The 23,521-nt window shown below is 35.7% G+C and overlaps 1 protein-coding gene across 6 annotated transcripts in view; it reads left to right on the forward strand.

Moving 5' to 3' along the window:
* Nucleotides 1–23,521, forward strand: part of EPB41L4A (erythrocyte membrane protein band 4.1 like 4A) — a 92,736-nt gene that overhangs the window by 58,564 nt on the left and 10,651 nt on the right. For all 6 annotated transcript variants that reach the window (XM_039366391.1, XM_039366393.1, XM_039366394.1 and 3 more), the window contains exons 11-17: nt 4,181–4,272; nt 7,335–7,412; nt 12,844–12,962; nt 17,233–17,323; nt 18,649–18,732; nt 21,162–21,272; nt 22,618–22,695. In XM_039366391.1, the coding sequence (XP_039222325.1) occupies nt 4,181–4,272; nt 7,335–7,412; nt 12,844–12,962; nt 17,233–17,323; nt 18,649–18,732; nt 21,162–21,272; nt 22,618–22,695 (653 nt within the window). The remainder of the gene's footprint in view (nt 1–4,180; nt 4,273–7,334; nt 7,413–12,843; nt 12,963–17,232; nt 17,324–18,648; nt 18,733–21,161; nt 21,273–22,617; nt 22,696–23,521) is intronic.

Genomic DNA, 23,521 nt, shown 5'->3' on the forward strand with positions numbered 1-23,521 from the left:
GGGTGGTAGAGTCGGGAGTGGCTATTTCCAGGCAGAAGAGAGTGCAAGTGATTTATGACCTCCCCTGTCTGCTTCCCCATTGATTTTGCTTGTGGAAAGCCAGCAGGGAAGGTTGCAAACAGTGATCACATGACCATGGGCTATTGCAAGCCAATGGCCAAGTACCCAGATTGCGATAAAGTGACTGCACTGTTCTGGGATGGCCAGAACTTCAAGGACAAGTAAGTCTTCTTTTTCAGCACCGTCATAATTTTATTATTATTATTAATGGGGAAAGTTATAGAAAAAAATTAGTGATACCCTTGGCTACTGGTCTTTTTGTCTATCTCTTACATTTGAGGTGGGGCTTTTAAAATTCTTACAATGTAGCCTTGCCTGACATGATACCCTCCGGATCATGGCTGGTAGTTACAATTCCAACACAAGAGAGTCAGTTTGCTGTAGTGTTAAGGCGTCAGTCTAAAAACCAGGAGACTGAGTTCTAGTTTCGCCTTAGGCATGAAAACTGCTTTAGTTTAGGCAGTCACTCTCTGTAACCCACAATATCATACATGGGTGACCAGCCAATCAATCAGTTCCAGTCACAAGTAAACACTCTAAATTCGGTTGATCCGAAAATAGATTCTGAACTTGTAGGAAAAAAAACACTAGGAAGAAGAGTTGTAATTCTAACACAACTGTTACAATAGAGTGTTTGCACTGCCTGTAATGTCTATGTAAATTTAAGTAATGTCTCCGTATATGAAAGTAAGGCAACTAATGTATAATTTATGTATATAATAAATGTGCCTGTATGAGTGACGTGGTAGCCTAGAGGTGGAGCTCTCACCTCACAATCAGGAGGCTGTGAATTCGATCCTAGATAACGGCAGATATTTCTCTATCTGGGCACAAAGAGAAAATATCTACTATCTACTGTGAACTCTGCATAGGCATCAGCAAGGGCATCCAGCCAACGCTCAACTCCATTCGGTCACCCAACTCCACCCAATGCAAGGGATTGCAGGGTCATTACAAGAAAAAAAAGGGGGGGGGCTGGAAATGATGTGACTTTATTATTAATCCTGGTTAAAAGCATTCTAATTTTAATTAAGTAATGGAATTACATTGTTGTACTACAACTGGGATTGTATATTGTCCATCACAATAATTCAGTAATAAAGAAAGAAAGAGATAGGGACAGAGCTTGCCCAAAACATTTTGGTATTGGAAACATTCTACAGAGAAAAGTTAGCTAGAATGATAGTCGAGTCTTATATTAAATGGCAGTGAGGTAGCATCCATATTTGGTGATTGCAAAATAAATAGAGCAAATTGCTTGGCAATAGTAACTCGAGATCAAAAATTTCACTGTTATTCTTCCAAGATCTCCAATTTGTGGATGAGATGGAAAGCAAATTTATACAACAAATAACATAAAGTTTAAGAGTGAATCAAAGTGAATCAATAAATACCCGATACTTGGTATCTGTGTAGCTTTCTGGGCTACTTGGTGTAGAAGTGTTTTGTAATGACTTTCTTCCAGGACATTTCTTCAGCATACAGTCCTGTTATTCTCTCAGTCAAGTATTTACCAGGTTCATTCTTGTTAGCTTCCAACTTACCTTCCAACAAGATCAGCCAGGTATTGATACCTGCTGAAACATGTTTGGGTAAATAGACTCTCTAAAATTCAGTCCCGAGGATAGAAAGTAGCAATCACAGATGTGCTGTTGATAAATTACCAATTGAAGTGTAAGATGAAATTAGTTGGAGAGCTTATCCCCAAAATACACTTAAAATTATGTGTAATATATACAAGTTATTTTTTTAAAAATGCAGTAATTTTTTAAGTCCTGTTGATTTATTTCAAGCATTTCATCTGCTTTTCAGCTGAAAACCTTAAATAGCAGCTCATAAAGATCTGCTTTAAAAAAGAATCCTTTTACAAGCCTGCTGTCTGAAAACCAGAGTATACACATTTGCACACACGCACATAAAGAGATTGGGATAGGGCAGGAAGAAAGAAGCTCCTTTAAGCATTATTTCTGAATTAGAATATGTCTAGCTGCAAAAGAAAGAACTCCAGAACTGCAAATGTTTGAATCCTAGCTGAGCCAGTGGTCTGGCCTTGTTTTCCATCTCCTTCTTTGCTATATCCCTGAGGGAGGGAGCAGAACCATTAAGCTGTTTCTTTCCTCTGATTTTTTTCAGTGGAATGGCCCTGTTTCTCATTTCTCCTTTTATAAAAGGAACATGTTAAAGAAACGCTGCTGAATGATAAGGTCTTTCAAATGTATTCAATTTTCTGCATTGATATGAATGTCCAAACTGCATTGCATCAACTTTCCAAATCTATTTGGATTGTTTTGGAATAACATTTTTTCCGATGAAATTCTAGTAGAAAATGTGGACTGAGCTATGCTATCTTTAAATAATTACAGAACTGGTTAAATAGTTATACACAGTTTCTTCTATATGTCAAGTGACTTCACAATAAGATGGAAGGAAATGTGAAGTGGCAATACTACAGGTCCTTTTTTCTAGGCCCTGTATTAATCAACATATTTATAAATTACTTTGATGGGGGATTACAAAATATGTTATCCAATTTGTTGTTAGTAAAAAGCTAGAGGGCAATGCTAAGCATCTATTTTGTCAGTCTCAAAATACAGAATTTTGACAAGCTGGAACAATAGACAGAATCCACAAAGTAAAATTTTAATACTGTGTCCTTCATTTGAATAGGAAAAATCAAAGGGATAAGAGAGGTGTAACCATAATATTCAGCAGTACATGTATAAAGGATCTGAATCTCTTGGTGACTCATAAGCTGAACCTGCGCCAGTAGTCTATATGCACCTCCCCTGCACCTCCAAATAAATCTAATCCTAGGCTGAAATCAACAAAAATATAGTGTCAGAATTACCCACAAAGTCATTGTTCTTCTCTGTTCTGTGTTGATCATACCATACCTATTACAAATTAGAGTATGATTTAACTTATCATATGCAAGGAGATGAGAACTTTGTTTCCTAATGTTTTCTGTTTGCCAGATTTAAAAAAGAAAAACTTCAGAGATGCTGTTTTCATTGAAAGTCATTCTGGCTGCTATGCTGGAATTATACTTGAAGATGAAAGGCTTTGCCACCATTCTCATAAGATTATAGTTTCACATGACTTGACAGGAAAACAGTACCTTATATTCTGACGTGAATTTGTTCATCTTTTAAGTCTTTCAATATACCAAAGAAGGGTCGGTAGAGGAGACTTGATTCTTTTATTCTCACTATGTGAGAATTTATTTGATAAAGTGTGTATATAGTTTCTATTTCAAGTATCTTAGAATTTGATGTAAAGAATGCAAATAGTATTTCAGGTGCACCCAATGATCTTATAATTTACAGTAGATTTATTTTTTTTTCTTACTAGTGGGGCTAGAAGAGTGATACTCACGAAGGAAGTTAAATCCTGCAATCCTGTGTACTTTAAAAAACAGTATTTTATAGGGTTGTATAGAGTTTCTTCATTTTAAAAATCAATCCGTTATAATAAGATTATTTTTATTCAAGTTTTAGATATAGCAGATTATCTTTGGTTGTTGAAAGTACTCTAATTCCACTTACAATGTCTATGAATTAATTAAAGGGTAGTATTTTTTGTGCATGAATTCCCTTTTTAAAAAGAAATGTTTAGGACATCTTGTTGATAGAGGTGATTTTTGAAAAAGAGCTACAAACTTTCTTCAGTAGTATTTTCTATACATCTCACAGCTAATAAACATGTGTTTGGGATGATTTCTGCTAATACTGTATATTCTTCAATGATTTTAGCATTACTTTTGTTATAGGTCAGTCCTGTATCTTCGTACTCTATACAAAACAATTTGTAATTAAAGCAACTCTGGTACATCTATTTGGTTTCCAGTTAATGAACCAAAGAAAAAGACAAATGCCTTACCAACAGTCAAAATGATTTAAGTAGTACTTGAGGTAATAGCTGATCTCCCAAAGTAAAGTGATCAGAGTTCTACATATTTTCAGTAGGCTAATAACTTCAGTGAAATTCTCAATGACCACAAATGGTCCTTGATCTAGGCTAGACATGAAAAGTGTATTTAGCACTCATGAGCTCAGGTTATTGAGTACAAACCTTTTACATCAGAATAATTCCCATAATATTATCATCCTTTTCATTTCAGTGTAACGAAACTTCCTTCTTTTTTGAAGCACACAACAAAACTGCATGCAAGCATTTATGGAAATGTTGTGTAGAACAGCACACATTCTTCAGGTAGGTGAGCTGAAGCTCCAAGGAATCTGTTACTGAATGATGATAGTAAAAAAGACATATCTGAGCAGATTTTTGTTGTTGTTAGTTGCGAAGTCGTGTCCGACCCATCGCGACCCCATGGACAATGTTCCTCCAGGTCTTCCTGTCCTCTATTACGGAAGATATATTTAAAACTTACCTAGAGTTTAAAAAACAAGTATTTTGGATTCTTCTGTTTGTCTAGCTATGTTTAGGATAGGTGTGCACATTTCATCAGATTGGTTTGGATCCAAAAATAAGAATGGTAGATAAGTAGCCACTGGCTTTGATCTGCAACTGCTCAGGCAAGCATTTTCCAATTACTGTAATGTTGTAGCTCTGGGATACTGATTTTGCTTGACTTAATCTTTTTTTTCCTGCTTGTCAGAGGTCCATTTTTTGTAACCCAAACTACCGAATTTCTTAGAGAGATATTAACACTCAGATATGAATGAATTAAAAAGAATTGTGGGCTTGCGCCCACAATTGGACCCAGAAGTTCCATCACTAAGCAAGGCAGTTGCTAAAAGAGTCGTGCCTAATTTTACGACTTTCTGTCATAGTTATTAAGTGAATCACTGCAGTTGTTAAGTGAATCACATCATTAAGTGAATCCGGCTTCCTCCATTGACTTTGCTTGTTGGAAGCTGGCTGGGAAAGTTGCAAATGGCGATCATGGACCCCAGGATGCTGCACCCATCATAAATACATGCTGGTTGCCAAGTGCCTGAATTTTGATCGTGTGATTTGGGGATGCTGTGATGGTTTTAAGGGTCAGGACAAGTTGTAAGTCACGTTTTTCAGTGTTGTCATAACTTTGAATGGTCACTAAATGAATGGTTGTACTTGTAAGTTATGTATGACTGCTAGTTCCAATGGCAGGGAAATAATAATTCAATCTAGAAGTGTTTTCATAGCAATATATAAGATCATGACAGTTTTATAATACTTAAGGAATTCTGTGCTTATGAATTGGAATTGTGATTTGTATTTGTAGAATTCTTTGAAACAAAAAGTTGAAGTCGGCTCTTATATTCTGTATTAATATTTATGTTATTTTGCCTTGTAGCTTATCATTAAAGTAGTCTTGTGCTGTTGTTCTATTGAATTGAGTGAGTCTTAAACTAATCTTCAGTGACCTTGGGAAATAGGAGAGAGCAGGCAAGACTGGACAACTGGCAAGTAAAAAGTGTCTCGGTCTACAGAAGGGAGACTTTTCTGAAATAGACAAGTACAGTTCCTTTTCTTCTCATTGTAGTCTGTTGTTGCAATTCAGAGAATCTTTGATCTTACACATTTGTCTCTAAAAGTTGTCACTAAGAGCTCATTTATATAGTGACAGAAAGTAGCTATGGTTAGCCCTGCAAGGTCCAGATAAGAAGCACGACTATGAGTACTAATTCTATTGTAAGCTTACCTTAATAGACTCTTGTAAGACTGATCTGAAAGTATTTCTTCTTTCCTTTTACTCCTCAGAAAAATAGGCGAGATCCATTCTGAAACATTTCTCCTCCTCCCTTCTGTAGACCGAGACACTTTTTACTTGCCAGTTGTCCAGTCTTGCCAGCTCTCTCCTATTTCCCAAGGTCATTCTGTGAAAAGAAGTTTGTATGCCCGCCCACACCTCCAGTTTTTTCTTGAAAATAAACATACATCTCTACCACTGATATTCTCCCTTTCTAACTGCTTGCCTATAATTTTGACTTTAATCTCCAGTCGAAGAATCTTCCCCTTTAATGTGAACCAATACATTGGGAAAAGGAACCACCAGCCTTCTTCCAACCACCTCTGTGTTTTTCAATTAACCTATATATCAATAATAGCAATATCAATAGCATTTAGATTTATATACCGCTTCATGGTTCTTTTCAGCATATTGCCCCCAACGATCTGGGTCCTCATTTTACTGACCTCAGAAGGATGAAGGCTAAATCAAGCTTGAGCTGGTCAGGATTGAACTCCTGGCACTGGCAGAGTTAGCTTGCAATACTGCATTCTAACCACTGCGCCACCACAACTCCTATAATGCATAAAACAAACTTTCTCTCTTCCTGGATTCTACGGATCCAAATAATTAATAGGGATAGGCAAACAGATTTCTCCTGATAATAATGATTATCGTGTTTCCACCTCAACGAGCTTTCTGTCTATTGCTGTCAAATTGCCCTAAATGGCACATTCTATGGAGGCAAAAGAGAAGAAATAAATATGACTGCAGGCCCATCATCGCAAATCTGGAATACAAAACAGAAGCAGCTAGTGAGAAAGCTTTATTTCAGTCCTGAAGAAACACAGGGACTGTGGTCTCAGTTCTGGCCAAGAAAACCAGGAACCATCTCTGTGGAAATATACTGCCAAGGATTTGACCTATAATGGACTTGTAGTTAATTGATTACTTCAGAATAAGGTTTGCTAGTGATGGCAAACAAACAGCAATACACAAGAGACTCTCCTCTTAAGAGAAAAATGACCTTGAGGTTTCTTTGGGCTACCCTCAAAAAACATCCCCAGTGAAGATTTTCCCTGTCCCTTTCTCAATGTACCAAATATTCAGCATCCAAACCACAGCTTAGTGATATTTCTTTGGGGGAGGTGAAAATGGGTGATGTTTTAAAAATTAATATTTGTATGGATAGAACTTAAAAAAATCTTATGTGATTTCCAGCTCCCGAAGAAAAAAAACACTGCAGTGAAAAATCGCCCTTCAGTTATGATTGGGAGGAGATGGGAGGGCTGCTGGTCTCTTTGATAGCCACAGTGAAAATGGCCATGGAAGTGCAGAGCCTGCCAGTAGGATGGAAGACCTTGCAGTGGGCCGATTGCATCTGAGCACATCACCAATAACCTTGTGGGCAATGTTCTTGAAATAATCAAACTTTCAAAGCAGAGTATCTCAGACCAGGAAGTTGGCGACAAAATGGAGGGCTGATTCTGAGGATGTCCTCAGCAGTACTATAGAAGAAGTCTACATGCAATCTATATTTTCTTTTATTTGTGGCTAGTTCTATAAGGACAAATGTACTGTGTGTTTTCAATTGAAACAGAATGCCAGAAAATGAATCTAATTCTCTATCAAGAAAACTCGGCAAACTTGGATCTCTTGGTTATAAACATCGATACAGGTAAGAATAAGATAATATTACTATTGTGACTTGAAGCTTTAATTTCAGGATGCGTCTTTTTTCTTTGTTCGTGGAATCTTGAATTTTAGGTATTGTGTGCTGTGATTTTCTATCCCTTTTTTGAGACAGGTATTATAAGCACAGCTTTAAAAGGGATTTGAGGAACTCATCTCCAGCCTTTTATTACAATTACAGCTGCAAAGTTTGTAAAAATGAAGGCTGAAATATGCTTTAATGTTTTAAGAGTTCTGTTTATAATGTATACTTTGCTTGTTGATTCTAATGGCATGTGGTAACTTATTTGAGTCAAGATTTACTCCTGGCAATTTCATGGATATTTTGAAGAGGGTTCTTTTTAAAAGCAACTATATGAAAATAAGTTACTATTGTCTTTCCCCAAATTTTGCTGTCTAACTTACATCTCTGGAACATCTTGGTATTAACTAATTTCTTGCTACAGTTATTAAGTGAATCCTTGCAGTTGTTAAATTAGTAACATGGTTGTTAAGTGAACCTGGCTTCCCCATTGACTTTGCTTGTCAGATGGTCACAACAGATGATCAAATGACCCCGGGACACTACAACTGTCAAAAATATGAATGAATTGCTAAGATGTGAATTTTGATCACCTGACCATGGGAATGCTGCAGGAGTTGTGAAAAATGGTTATAAGTCACTCTTTTCAGCGCTATTGTAATTTTGAACGGTCACTAAATGAACTGTTATAAGTCAGGGATCACCCCTAAGCTGAAGTTGCTTTTCTGCTCTAAGTCAATGGTGTGTACTTGTCAACCAGAGAAAGAAACAAAAAAATATTTTTAATATTTAATAAATATTTAATAAACCATAATGAATGGATCTGATTTAGCAGTATTGACATGCACAGCTTTGAATAATTGTTAGAAATGTTATGTTCTATCTGAAAACAATTTGACTTTTATTTATAGCAAGCTTATACAGGTGTTTGAGGAGGAAAAAGTACAAGAAGAATTAAACAAGTAGCGACATTTCTGTTTTTAAGGGCGGAGTAACATTTATTAGCCCAACAAAGATTTTATAGCAAGAGCAAATAAGCAGCTTTCCACAAGGAAAAAACCCAATAGACAAGGGTGATGATTAAAAAAAAAATAGAGCTGGAGAACCCCAGAGTGGCCAAAAGGGCAGAGATGTGAAAGGAGATAGGTAGGTGGAGGGGGCTTCACTAAGCTTTACCTTAGTGAAGCTCAGGGCTTGGAGGGATCAAGCCTGTTAGGGATTGGGGTGGATCCTCAACTAATGACCAGTGGAATTCAGTTAACGACAGCAATGGGGTAATGCTGGGATTTCTGTCACTAAACAATGCAGTCATGTGACATCATAGGGACAAATGACAAATGTGAGGCTAAGATTGGTCACAGTGACCTATTTCAGATTTAACTGATTTTAGAAGGAAGTTATGCAATTCTCTACCTCCTCCTCTTTTTCTCTTTCTCTCATTATAACCCTCCTCCCACACACCCGCCCACTCTTCCCCCCCCCACACTTAGGTTTGAAGGTTTGGTGTTTATTTTGCTCAACAATTAAAGTTAGCAAGCAAAGCAGATAATTTAGAAAACAGGTATGACAGTGTTGCCTATTGGGAAACTCCAGTTAAAATATTCCTTGGACACTTGTTAATACATTTTAAACTAAACAATTATATCCTTTTTAAAAATAGAATTACAGGATGTTAAGTCTAATTCATGCTTGCTGGATAACTCATATTTAAATCAAATACACTATAAATAAAATGTATGTGACAAATTATATATATATGTCAATCCATGATGTAAGGTGTAATGTATAGCTCCCCATCAAGCATATGCACATATCTCAGTAACTGCATAATAATAATAATAATAATAATAATAATAATAATAATAATAATAATAATAATAATAATAATAAAGTTGGAAGGTATCTTGGAGGTCATCAAGTCCAACCCCCTGCTCAGGCAGGTAATCCTATACCATTTTGGACAAATGGCTGTCCAGTTTCTTCTTAAAAACTTCCAGTGTTGGAGCATTCACGGCTTCTGGAGGCAGGTTGTTCCACTGGTTAATTGGTTTGATGTTGTTCTTTTCTGTTTAATTGTAGTTTTAATTGTTAGAGAAATCCAATTTAATGTTTTTCACTCAATTCTATAGCATTCTGTGTTGCGGCAACTGAGAATTATTGCTAACAAAGTTAAATTTTGCAAGAAAATTCAAGAACAAAGCTTGACAAAGCCTTGAGTTATTTTTGTTTAACCTGAAAAGTTTATTAGATCAGATATGCAACAATAAACGGCAAAGCACATATTAACAGTAAAATGTCTCTTTGTTCTAAACTGTTTTGTAAAATGTTTTCAGAACACATTGTTCATCATTTGAATTCTGAAATTCTTGTAAGTTTTCCTTACATTAAGAGACTAAATCTTGAATCTGGGCACTATAATTGACATTTAGTTTGCTAACTGTAATTTGTGTGTGGAGCTAATGTTGTAAATACAGCTTGTGCAGAATGTGGAGTTCTGTTCACTGCATCTGGTGTGAAAACATTAATCTGTACCAAAGCAGCTCCACTTCTTGACTATTAGCCACCTAGTCAAATTCAAGGTTTTGTTTTGGTTGGTAATATTAATTGCTATTTCAGGCTTGATTTTTTTTTAATATGCTTGATTTGTACGCATCATGTTAGATCAGGGGTTAAAACTGGCCAGCTTCACTCGATTTCTGTGGTTCACAGAGTCTTAGTCTGCTGATTGCTAGGCCCATTGATTTGAAGATATTTTAGGATAGAAAGGATTGGTCAGATAGAAATTGGAAATTGAAGTTTTCCTGTAGGAGTTTGTTTGCTGCCAATAGTAATAGTAATAGCCTATAGCCTCTCTGGTGGTTCTGAATTACCATGGCCAGCATCTCCCACCCTTGGCCAGACTATATACATAAATATGATAATCAAAAGTAAATGATAACTTCCCATTATGGCCTCTTGGTTAATGAAATAGTCTTTGTACTGTTAAGCTCAGTGTCTTACACAGTCATCTGACAATAATGCACAAGTGGGCCTTCTTTTCAATAGAATTTGTTTGGAACTTTGCTCAGAATATAGCAGGTGCTTCCTCTGTTTTGTTTTAAGTGTCTGCTGATATTTATTACCCAGACAGCCTTGTGTGTCTGAATTCTTTCCCCTTTTCTCACTTTATAGATTTTTTTTTCCAGTTAAATGCTTTGCATACCATTTTGAGATGCAGTAGACACCATGCAAATGAATTAAATTATAAATTAAAAAATAAGAAAATAAATATTGGTGGCTGTTTCTTTTTCCTTCTTGCTTTTAAAAATTTATCTTGAAAATATTGAAGGGTTGACCCATTCTAAAACTACCTCACTGGTCTGGATCAATTTTGATTTTACTTATTTTAAAAGAAATACAGTGAGCATACTGTCTCTCCCTTATTATTTATGGATTAGATAATATGTCACTATTGAAACTGAATATGAGTATATATTGCAATAAAGTAGGCATTTGGGATTGCTAAATTGTTTAGTTAATGGTACATATTTTTAAATTGGATAAATATACTTTCTGGAAGTAAATGATAAAGCAGATTAGTATAATTTATGATGGAATCTCTGTATATTTTATTCCAGTTTATTTTTTTCTTATTAGTGAATTAGCACTTTCTTTGTGAAATTTTTATAATTATTAATACACATTTTAGTAAAATAAATAGTCCAAGAAATTATTCTAAGAAATAAAGTAAGGATACTCCAAAGAATGTTTTTGTATTTAGGCCCTTAACACAAGAGGCACTTTATGTAGATTCTTCGATAACTTTCTAAAGAAAGTAACAAATAGAAAAAAAGTAGAAGCATTTAACAGAATTATGAATAATATTGTACAGCCAGCTCTGTAAACAGAAATATTGGGACTTCAAATAAGGTCTCCTAGGAAAGGGAGCTAGTTTTGTTGCTAGTTAAGTGGAGTAATTCAAGGGTACCTTTAAGCAGAAGTTAAACATGAGCAGAGCAGTCCTTTGGAGTGTGAGATGGAGAATCCAAGGTGACAGAACCCTTCAGCAAGGTAGTAGCTTTCGTTTTTATTACCTTATTTGGTTACAAACAAGTGCCATCTCATTGATTCACATGGCAGGAAAATAAATGACTCCGTTACTTGTTCTGGCATAGCTTTCTGTTCTTCCAGAACCATGTCAGAGGACCAGAGGACTTTGGGTCCCAGGGGATCCCCTTTCTCTCCCAGCATACTCCCTTTGCCTTCTGTTGGGCACCAGAGGACTATCCATAGACACACGGAGAAAGCTTCTAAAATCAAATCACCATTTCTGAAGGCAGATCTCCGAATTCTTGAATCTTGGAAAGCACATCTCTAAGACACTTTCATAGATATCCTAGTGCAGGGATAGGCAACCTTGGCTCTTTTATGACTCATGGACTTCAACTCCCAGAATTGGCTCAGGAATTCTGGGAGTTGAAGTCCACGAGTCATAAAAGAGCCAAGGTTGCCTACCCCTGTCCTAGTGTATCAGTCTAAATTGATTATTATGAATTGGAAATTGGGAATGGCATAGCAGTTTGTCTTTCAGAATGAAGAGGAGCCACGCCTACTGATATTCCACTTGTATATCTTTTTGCCCAGCTGAATGGCAATATCTAGGTAACCTTGACTGATCTTGGTAGGCTGGACTAGGAAGTCAAGGAAATATCTTGGAAGAAGCAACAACAAATCATTTTTCTATTGGTGCCAAGGAAACTACATAGTAATTGCTTCAGTCTGCTTTGCAACATGTTGATGTGGATACATAGTTGTGTCTAAAGACATAGTTACCACTAGAAAAGAAAGCAAGGTAAGGGTAAAGTACTGTGAGAAATGAGGTTTGAATGCCATGAGAGTAAATTGGACTGATTATGAAAATCATTAGGGTGGGTAAACAGTTTCTACTCTTGGAAACAGTCATAGTTTAAAATTCATCCTACTAGTGTCTTGCTTGCGATAATAGCTTGTGGTCCTAAGGTCACATGTCAGATTTGGATGAACTTGAAGACAGGCTTTTACCAAGTGACCAACTGTAGCATGCGCAAACAAACTGAAGATCAGGCATTGGATTAAATAAGTGAAGCAGGAGACTTCATATTGTATTAAATAGTAATTGTTGGGTTGAGATTAGTTTTTTCGGTCTTAGAGGTTGATTAGGATGAAAGAGCTTTTTGTAGATATACATATCAGCTTTTGGAGGACGATTGCAGTGAAGATGGTAACTTTAGTCTAAAGGCACTTTATAGGCAGCTTGTTCCATTAATCCTAATCTGTTCGATTAAGTTTTGAAGCTGTACTGCATACTAGGTGAAATGTTGCATTCTTCAAAAACTACTTGGTAGTTTTCAATTAACTTATTTGTTGCATTTTCTAGTGGGAAGACAGCTTTGCAGATGTATAAAGACATTTCTGTCCAACTCCCTCGACCCAACCAAACAGTTGAAAGAAGTCGCAGTAAGACATATCCAAAAAGAACATCAAAAATACAACTTGGTAAGAAATGTTAGACCTCCTGTTTGAGTTACAAACTTAGCAAAGGGAAGGATACAGAAGAAAAGCTAAAAAATTTACAGCACATGAAATTTGTAGACATTTCTGAACCAATGCCTCTGGATTTAGCAGTAGCATAGAGGCTACTAATCTCTCCTTCTCTAGTGCTAGGTTATTGCTATAGTCAGATGAAAGCTTGTCCAAGCAATCCGTGGCCCAAATCAAAATATCTCTTACATTTTATATTGTGGCCTAATCTTCATCGCTATCAGATAGGAAACCAAAATGATCATCAGACTGAGATTGACACATTGGCTTCATTGGTCATAAATAGTGCTTACTGGACCAGTCAGACCTATTCACTAGCTGCATTTTTGTAGATTAAAACAATATCAGCCTCGCATTTGTCTAAATCACAGGCCTTCTCTTAAAAAGTGTACATTTCCAAAGTGCAGCAAATTTGTAAAACACGAAAAGATTTTAAAATGTCACCAGTGGCATAAATTTTAACCATCTTCATAGTATGGAGAATTAAACACTTCTTCCATATTGCAAAGATGTATATCAAATTAATGGAGTAAATATACTTTATTAGTTTTGGATGCTTTAAGAGTAGTACAATAAGGCTACTTTCAATTTATCATGTAGGATATATATGCCATTCAATTCTTTCTAAAAGTTCAGTTGTTAAAAGAGCTTTGACACGCAATTCTCAGTCTTGTAATATAATCCTTATTTATACTGGCTGCTTTATATTTAATTGTTTAAAATAAATAATATCCATTTGGAGCCTTTCCAATTTTTTGGTATGCAATTTATAAATTGTAGCCATTTACAAATTAAACCGCAAGTATTTATATAAATAAATGGAAAAATATTATTTTCAACCCTTACGGTATGTGGAACTGAGAAAAGAATATTGTATTTTTGAATGATTCTTGGAAGGCTCTTTTTTCTAATACTTTGCATTTATCAAGCTGTAAAGAAAGTAAACTCTCCCTTTAAGCTAAGTCTCATTTACCATTTTTTTTTAGTTTCATACTTAGTAAAACAATATTTGTCATCTACTAATAAAAATGAATCCATTTAATTGTTTTTGCCATTTAGTGTATTTTGTGAATAGTTTGCTAAAATTATAAAATTAAAGCTGACTTGGTTGTAGAGCTACTCCAGTTGATTGACTGTAACTCACCTCACCTCTGATGAATGGTTCAGCTAGCTGAGCTATTGGAAAGTTGGAATTCAGCTATGTCTAGAGGGGAAAAAATTGTTTAGCCCAGCACTAGAGAAGCCTTTTAGTTTTTTTGTTAGAAATTTAAGAAATCAGTGATATTATTTAAAGACCCTTTAAAGCTAAAACATAATATACACAGTTTTTAAAATATACACATTTATTTCCCTTTTCTGTGGAATTTATTGTTTGAACAGAATTTTTAATATGCCTGACATTATTATGTACCTAATAAAATTATTATTAGTATTTACTATTTTTATTCAGTATGAGCTTGTAAATACAGTGTAAATCCCATTTTACAGGAAAATTAACTATTTCTAAAACCGAGGTTGATAAAAAGAAACTTAAGAGAGCAAAAAGAAAAGTGTGGGATCTAAGTTTGTAGGATTTCTGGAGGAAGAAAAAGCAGATTTAAGATAGTTCTGTGAAAAGCAGAATTGACAACTGCAGCAAAGTATGAAGAGCAGGCCATTAGATCAGCTCTTCAAACCTCTCCAGATAAGGAGAGCACTTGAAATCACTTACAACATTTAAGTTTGCATACTTCCTTTTCTTGTCGTTTTCAGAAATTGTTTGTTAACTGTATCTTGTATCAGTAAGTTTGATAACAGCGAGCGCCCCTTTTTACTTGTTAGCAGAATCCTCAATTTAATAATGATTTGTTCAGAGACTGTTTGAAATTATGTTGTTGCTGCAAAATGGATTTATGACCTATGCCCAAATAATATGGCATTGCAGCATACCCATAGTTGCATTATAAAAATGTGGCCACTTGGCAGCTTGCCTGCTCTTACAACCACAAAAACAGTGCAACTCACCCACTTACCTATCTCTTCCCCGGATCTCTTCCCTTTTGGCCACCCTGCACAGTGGCATTTTTTGGCAGGGGTTGGTGATGAAGTAGAGGTTCAGGGCTTTCAGCAATCTCAGCCAGCTGCCCCCAGGCATCTATTCAGCCCCAGCGCTGCCTCTGCCATTGAGAAAGGCCACCAGAACATCAGCCATTATTTTGATGCAGCTTCTTTTTTTTTGTATGATAATATGTGGATTTCTATAGCTGGTACTACTGTATTTTTAAATTTAAATGTAATATTTAACTATATTAATTAGCCCAGAGGGGGCTGGGCTACATGCAGAAAAAATTCTCAAAATGGAATTCTGTCAGCATCAAAAGGGGAGGGGAAAAAAGAGAACCTTTTAAGTCATCTAGTCAACCGGTTGGCTGTTCCAAAGTCATCGTTTTGAGCATATTGTAAATATCTGGATTGTGGGAATAAATACCTTTTTATTAAGCAACATTAATGTTTTTAAACAAGTTTTAAGAAAACAAAATGGGACTTACACAAAATGTTGTACCATATGCTACTTGTATCAAGAACCGTAGCTAATCAGTATGTATAAGCCAAGGGTAAGCAACCTTGGCTCTTTTATGATTCGTGGACTTCAATTCCCAGAATTGGTTCAGGAATTCTGGGAGTTGAAGTCCACGAGTCATAAAAGAGCCAAGGTTGCCTACCCCTGGTATAAGCAATACACTTTCCTCCATCACACATTTTTTTTCCAATCAATAATCCAATCAATAAGTTTTCAGATTGGACTAAACCAATTTGTTTCATTTTAGCTGAGCATATTATACAAATGCAGCCAATTAAATAAACTGTGGCTTAGGTGATATAGTAGCATAGCCACTTTCTGGCTTTTGATCATGGTTGATTTCTACTTTTAGGACTTTTTTTATTTGATAGTTTTGGAGATGTAAATACTTATGCAAATTTTAGACTGTGTGTATTAATACTTTGATTATTTATTTAAATTTGTTTGCTCCCCAAATTCAGTGGCCTCTCTTTCTATTGCCACGCCATCTGATAATAGTTTTAGTAACTATCTTGGGGGGGGGTTAGTAATTAATCACTTTGGACAACTTATCTACTAAATGTCTTATCCTGAAATATATATTTTCTACCTTTTTGGAAATTTATGTGCAACTTTTTCATAATGCCTCTTTGAAATGACTTTTAATGGTTATTTACTAAATGACTTTTTGAAACTGTATCAAGTGAAGTGTTTTTTCTTAATGATCCAGAAACATAGGCAACCTGACACCCTCCAAATATCAAGCTATACCAGGAGTAGGCTCAGGAATTCTGGGAGTTGAAGTCCACGAGTCATAAAAGAGCCAAGGTTGCCTACCCCTGAGCTATACTGTAGTGGGGTCTTGTGTATTAGATTCATTCTTATAGTAGAAGGCTGTTTTAATGCTTGTTAGCATTTCTATTTAATATAGTTTGCCCCTGTTCATTGTACAATAAAGATGTGTCTTGTGAATTACAATATTTCAGTCAATACTCTGTAGGGCTGAAACAAGGTTCCTAACACCATGTGCTAAGCTTTAAGGAGTATACAACATTACATGCATAAAAGAACCTTTTTACATAGTGTCCAGATACTTTTAAAAAATCTAATTCAAATTTTTACATATTCAGTTAGTATTGTTATTTTTGTGTTCTCCCTATTGTTACAATGCTGAAGTATTTAGTTTATAAATACTATTTTTCTATTGGAAAGATTGCTTCTTATGGGAGAAATGGAAAAAATTCTGTTGCGTAAGTACTGAGTATTTTAGGTTTTTTTTTAATTGAAGCATTATGTAGCAGAAAAAGGCTATCTTTGCTGGTGTTTTTGAAATATCAGTAGTTTAGGTTTTAATTGAAAAAGTTCCAGGGCTTTTTTTCTCATAGAACGCCCAGAACGGAGTTCCGGCACCTTTTTTGGATGGAACCTTATAGGGTAGGCAAGGCGGGTTGTATGACTGACGTGTGTGAGTTCCGGCACTTTTTTTTTTTTTTTTTAGAAAAAAAGCACTGTGAAAAACCATTGTGCTGGCTAAATTGAGATGATTGGATAACAAATATATGTAACAGTTGTGATCTTAAGAGATTGAGAATATAATTAAATGAAAATATATAGTAAAAGATATATCCCAGAATGCAAGAGAATGCTAACAGTTTGAAACATTAGACATTTTCTTTTTCATTTCAGGGTCACATTGTACAAGTCAGGTTATTACATACAAAGAAACTGAAGAAAATGAAGAAAGAGCCAAAATTATTGCTCCATCACCAATTAAAAGGTACCGATAAAAGAAGTGAAAAAAAAAATGGTGTCATCAGCATCTGGGAATCTAAAGCTTAAAAAAAATGACCCGTTGATTTCTTTTTAAGAAAAATTAACTTGATGTTAGGTTTAACATAAACCTTTTTTGGATTTAGAAAATCTTTGGGAGGTTGAATAGACATACTAGATGCTCATGAATAAAACTGAAATAATTATTTTAATTACAATCAGAATAAGAATTATAGCAGAATTAATGCAAGAAGAAATAGAATAAAGTTTCATTTTTTGTTCCTACGCCCAATAATTTATAAAACCGTTGGCAATCTTTATATATATACTTTATAATGAAGTCGCAAATCAGATTTCTAAATGCAGCCATAGAATTTCACACAGTTTTTTTATCTAATTAAATATTTGTTTGGCTGAAGATAATTTGGGCCCTTCAATGTGATATATAATATTGTGGAATAATATAAGAGCAAGAATGAAAGAATTTATGTTTGCTTTCAAGAAACAGGCAGAATTATATGAGAAGTAGAAAAACCTTCATTAGGTATAGGAAAAAGTAGATAGAAAATAGAAATAGTGAAGTTTATAATGGGGAAAAAGAGTCTACTTGGTTCTGTCTTCCTTGAAAAGGGGGAGGTATGCCTTCCTCATGAAGCAGTGAGAAGCAATTTTAGATAATGTCTTCCCTTTTCAGTGAAAATTGTTGAGAAAGTGGTCTGTTTGCATCTTCAGAGACCCTGGAAGAAGTGGATTATCTGGACCCCTTTCAGTTGGGGCTCAGGCTGGATAGTATGGAAACAGCATTGATTGCACTTATAATGACATCTGGAGAAGCAGATTAATGGTGATGCAACTATCTTGGTTCTCTCAGCAATCTTCAAGACTATTGATCTTGTCAGTTCTTTGCTGTTTCTGCCTGTCTGTATATGGATGCACATCTCGACTCCAGATGCCTAGCTTTCATTCTAGCACTGACAATAGTCTAGTTTGGATTATACTTATGTAGCCTGATATGTGGAAGAGAGTGACAAAGTTTGCAAAGATGACTTAAACAAATTAAAAGCGTACATATAAAATAGATAGATTGCATGAGTTGTTCTGTCTCACACTGATGTACAGTATAAAAAGAATGTATAGTATTTTGTATCACTTGAACAGTCATTTCAGCTTGAACAATATCTACACTTGAACAGTCCCCAAGATAATTGTGACAAAAGTGGTTCATTATGAAAATTCCCTAGAAATAAATATCTAAGCTTGTGATGTGAGATTTATGCTTACTTATTTCCACAGGTTGATAGTTCTAAATTCCTTTTTTTTAATGCTTACCAGTTTTAAAAAGTTAAGAAATGAAAGCAGCCCAGAAACCCAAAGAAATAAAACCAATGCACCATGGGAAGAAAACTGTCCTCAAAGGTAAGCTTGGTTTTGAACAAAGTATACACATGGTGTTAGAAGTAATGTGTTTGCAGGTATCTCTGTGCGATAATCTTAACTCAAAATCTGCTTAGATTAAACGTTGATTGCTTAGATTAAGATCAATCTGAATCTTTACTAAATCCAAATTGAAGGCATTGCTTGACTTAGTTGACAGGTCCTGATTTGTTTCAGCCCATTGTTTCTGAGCTTACAAACAAATTCACTTTTTCCTTGTTTCTGCATTGTCTAACTTCTCAGATTTAAACTGCTCTTGAATTTTCCCAAACAATAATTGCTGACATTCTTCCTGGCAGTGAATCTTTAGCAAAGCAACACCTCCTTTATCTAGAGTTCTTTCCATACCAGAGTGCTTATATCTTTTGCAAATAGAAAGGTGGGGGGGAAACCCAATGTCCTTATGAAATCTCAGTAAACATTGTTTTAAATAGGATTTCCTGATGATTGCTCCCACAGGGTGTAAAATAATACACTCTGAAGAGAATAAAAGGTGACTAAAATAAATAAATTATGGTAATCCCACCCAAGTTGGATTTTTTTTTTCATTTTTACTGCTGGATCTGCATTAGTTTAAGAAAAAAGTTTACTTAGCTTCTGCAAAGAAGTGCCTGTGACTAAGAGCTTTTGGAATGCCATCCACACATTGGCAGAGCAAAGCAAAAACCATCCACATTTTATAAGAAATCATGATTATTGCAAACTTAGTTTCTTAAACCATTCACAGTTTTTGTTAAAAAGTCCTGGCTTAGTGTTATATCCAAAAGTATGTTAGTTAAATGTTGATGACACAATAGTAAAGAGAGATTACGGTAAGTAAAAGGAAGTTCTCTGAATGATAGAGGTGCCTTACTATTCAATAAGAGCCATAGGTTGAGGAAAAGGCTGTCATATTTCTGGTGTCTTAAAATTAGTGCCTTTTAATCACTTGCTAAGACCTGATACCGAGATTTGAAATGGGTTTACTACATAGCTAGACCCCATCCTCAAGACAAGTAGCTCTTCTTTTTTACCGGTTGCTGTTATTTCCAAAGATTAAGAGTGTGAAAACATACTGACTTTTCTGGGGCGAAGGGATAAAGGAAGAACAAAAGAGGTGGGGAGCCAAGCCACTTATAATTCCCTTCATTTATATGTGAGATTTCTGTACGAAATGATGGTTGCAAAGGGTTTCCACTCTCCCATTCTTTCCATTACTTCTGTAGGAATCTGCAAAAAAAGCTTGGGCAACTATTTTACAAGCTTTCAGCTCACTTTGAAGAAATCAATTTCATAGATATTACATGTTCATAAAAGACTAATATTTCTGTCTCAGGAATTATAAATGTTTACGGTTGTGGAGGAGACAGAATATTGCATATTCTTAAAATCTTCAGCATGACATTGGAAAAATAAATTTCAAGGGGTCTTTCTCAAATATTATTTCACTAGTCTATTTGCTTATTGCAATTTTTCTTATCCTGTTATCATTAATAATTATGGGAAATTGTTCTAATGAAAGCTAACTGTAAAAAGAATATGCAAATTGTTAAGTCTATTATCTCTGCATAGCTGGTCAGGAATAATGAGTTTTTTTCCTAGTATTATAAGGAAGTCTTGCAGTACAATGCTATTCTTAATAAAAAAATATCTCCTATTATATTGTCTAAATTTCTAAATATTTTTAATGTTCTGTCTTCAGAGCTCCTTACATATATATGTTTGGGGAAGAGTTCAGTACAGTGTATTCATTTTCCCAAAGTAGTAGAATCACCATCCTCTTTTTGACTACACTTTTTGAAAAGTGTATTTGTTAGGATAGAAAATACCAATACTTTCTTTTCATAAAATAATTGTAAAATAAAACTACAGGTAATCCCCGACCTATAACCAGAACCGAGCCCAGAATTTTGTTCAATTCAATTTTACAAACATTTTTATGATAGTAGTTAACCACATCATGTGGTCATAAGTCCAAATCCATCTTATGCAATGGATGTTTGTTGCTGGAAAATGGCAAAAAGGTAGCAAAACATGATTACATGACCCTGAGATGCTGTAACTCAGGGGTCCTCAAAATTGGCCACTTTAAGACTCGTGGATTTCAACGCCCAGAATTCCCTAGCATGGCTGGCTGGGGAATTCTGGGAGTTGAAGTCCACAAGTCTTAAAGTGGCCAAGTTTGAGGACCTCTGCTTAACTAGTCGTAAATGTGAGCTGATTGCCAAACACTCAAAATGTGATTGATTGACTGCAGGGGTGGTGCGGCAATCATATCTTTGATAATGGATCGTAAGTACTTTTTTTTTTACTTTTTTTCCATCATAACTTTAAATTGTAACCGGTCATGAGTCAAGGACTACTGAAAATGTGTTATGATAGCCACTGTAAAATGGTATGTTTTTTTTATTCTTACTCTTCTTTGACCCTAGTGGACTTTACAATTCTCCCAGTGACCGAACTAGATCACCAAAGTTTCCCCATTCACGACGGCATCCTTCGGGCGGAAGTGAAAATGAGCCTGCTCAGCCTTTCAGAAGAAGGTGGGACCTGACCTTAAATTTTCTGACTGTTGTTATTTACATTTGCTTTCTGCTTCTTTCCTAATGCAAATTTAGGGTTTCTTTAGGTCTGTTTTGATTCTTTTTTTTCCTTTGACCGTCATCAGCTACGTTTGCTAACAAGGTGAATGATAATCTAAGTTTTTCAAGTCACCTAATTTGTGCATCTGTAAACACTTTTGGTTTCCAGGGCAATGCAACATTAATAATACTGAAAGTGAATTAGTAATGACAATAATTGTTATTGTTTCACAGGGAAAACCTCATTATTTACTTTTCCAAATGTATAAATTTGACGTAATTAGGCACTCTACATGGGGCTGCCCTTGAAGAGTATCCAGAAGCTTCAACTGGTGAACAGGACAGTGACACAGGCAGTAATGTGTGCACCTAGGTCTAGGAGGACACATATTACACTTCTGTGAGCTGCACTGGCTGCCAGTTTGCAGTTCTAGGTGCAGTTCATTTGAAGTACTGTTTCTCTCCAATTACATCTACTTGTCCGATCGGATCTTCTAGTAGTAGTAAAGTTGGAAGGGACCTTGGAGGTCATCTAGTCCAACCCCCTGCTCAGGCAGGAAACCCTACACCATTTCAGACAAATGGCTGTCCAGTCTCTTCTTAAAAACTTCCAGTGTTGGAGCATTTACTGCTTCTGGAGGTAGGCTGTTCCACTGATTAATTGTTCTCACTGTCAGGAAGTTTCTCCTTAGTTCTAGGTTGCTTCTCTCCTTGATTAGTTTCCACCCGTTGCTTCTTGTCCTGACTTCAGGTGCTTTGGAAAATAGCTTGATTCCCTCTTCTTTATGGCAGCCCCTGAGATATTGGAATACTGATATCATGTCCCCCCTTGCCCTTCTCTTCATTAAACTAGACATACCCAATTCTAGCAACCGTTCCTTATATGTTTTAGCCTCCAGATCTTGCAGCAGGTGCATGTTGCAGGCCCTGTCTGCTAAGGGGTTCCATCTGATGGAACCTAGGAGACAAGCCTTTTCTGCAATGGCATCCTCCCATTAGAATATCATCCCCGTTGAAGTGAGCTTGTCCCTATGGCCTTCTGGAAAGGACTCAAAACATTTTTTTTTCATCAAGCCTGGGAATCCCCTGGCAGCAGGGAACCCACACTTTGGCTGCATCACATATAACCATCTTGCAATCTTGTTCTTATTTATGTCTAATTAGTAAAGTGGTTGTATAAAGTGTTTTAATTGTTGCTTTTATTGTATGTCAGCTGCGATGGGCGGCCATATAAAATTGGATGGATGGATAGAATACTCTTACGGTTTATTTTTTGCTAATGTCATTCTGTTTTTCTCCTTTTTAGATCACGATCCCGTTGCAATACCAGCAGTGGAAGTGAATCAGAAAATTCTAATAGGGAACATAGGAAGAAGAGACACAGGTGATTAAAAAATTATGCACAAATTTTGAACCAAATGCATATTATACTTAATTTACAGATTATGGTGTAAATAAAAATTGCTTCTGTGAATGATATTTTCCTGGCTAGTTAATTTTCACTTGAAAAAATTGGGAGATTGTATTTCTTCTCCTGTAAATAGGGGAGGTTGCCAAACTCCCTTTTGTTATGTATTAGAAGCAATCCAGAATTACAAGTAATTTAAACTCTGAATATCCCCCCATGAGCGTTATGGTTATGTTCATGCCTTTTCCCCACAGTCTTCATTTAAAAAGCAGAGAAGAAAGCAGCTTGCAACCTGCTCAGGCAAGGCAAAAGGATTAAATCTCTCCAGGCTCCAGCTGATTTCATGCATTAAAGAACTAAACAGAAAGATCAGAAGCGATCAGTTGTTTTTTTAAAACAACCAGAAATGTTGGTAGCTATTTTATATTTAATAAAACCTGAATCTTTAAGAATGTTTTACCAATGCAGGGAATAACCTAATATGAAGACTGATTCCTTGCCTGCAATATGGAGACAAAATCCAGAGGACATTTTGGATAGGGCAGAGGGTAGTTCCTAATGAAGGAATTCAAACTGAGCAATCAGTATCTTACACGACCCAACCAAGTGTCTATGAATTGATTTCATCAATGGTTTTCATCAAGGAAATGTTGGATCATTTGAAAAATCAGTCTGAAAAATATAGATTTCAAGTGGATATGCCTGACTACTAAGATGGAATTGGGTTTACGTTTGTCACAACATGAAATTGTATGTTGGGTTTTGTTGGGTTTTGTGTTTGGATTTTTCTCTTCTTTTCTAT

This window comes from Crotalus tigris, unplaced genomic scaffold (assembly GCF_016545835.1).
Source record: "Crotalus tigris isolate CLP2741 ecotype Arizona unplaced genomic scaffold, ASM1654583v1 scf7180000020270.473046, whole genome shotgun sequence".
Lineage (NCBI taxonomy): Eukaryota > Metazoa > Chordata > Lepidosauria > Squamata > Viperidae > Crotalus > Crotalus tigris.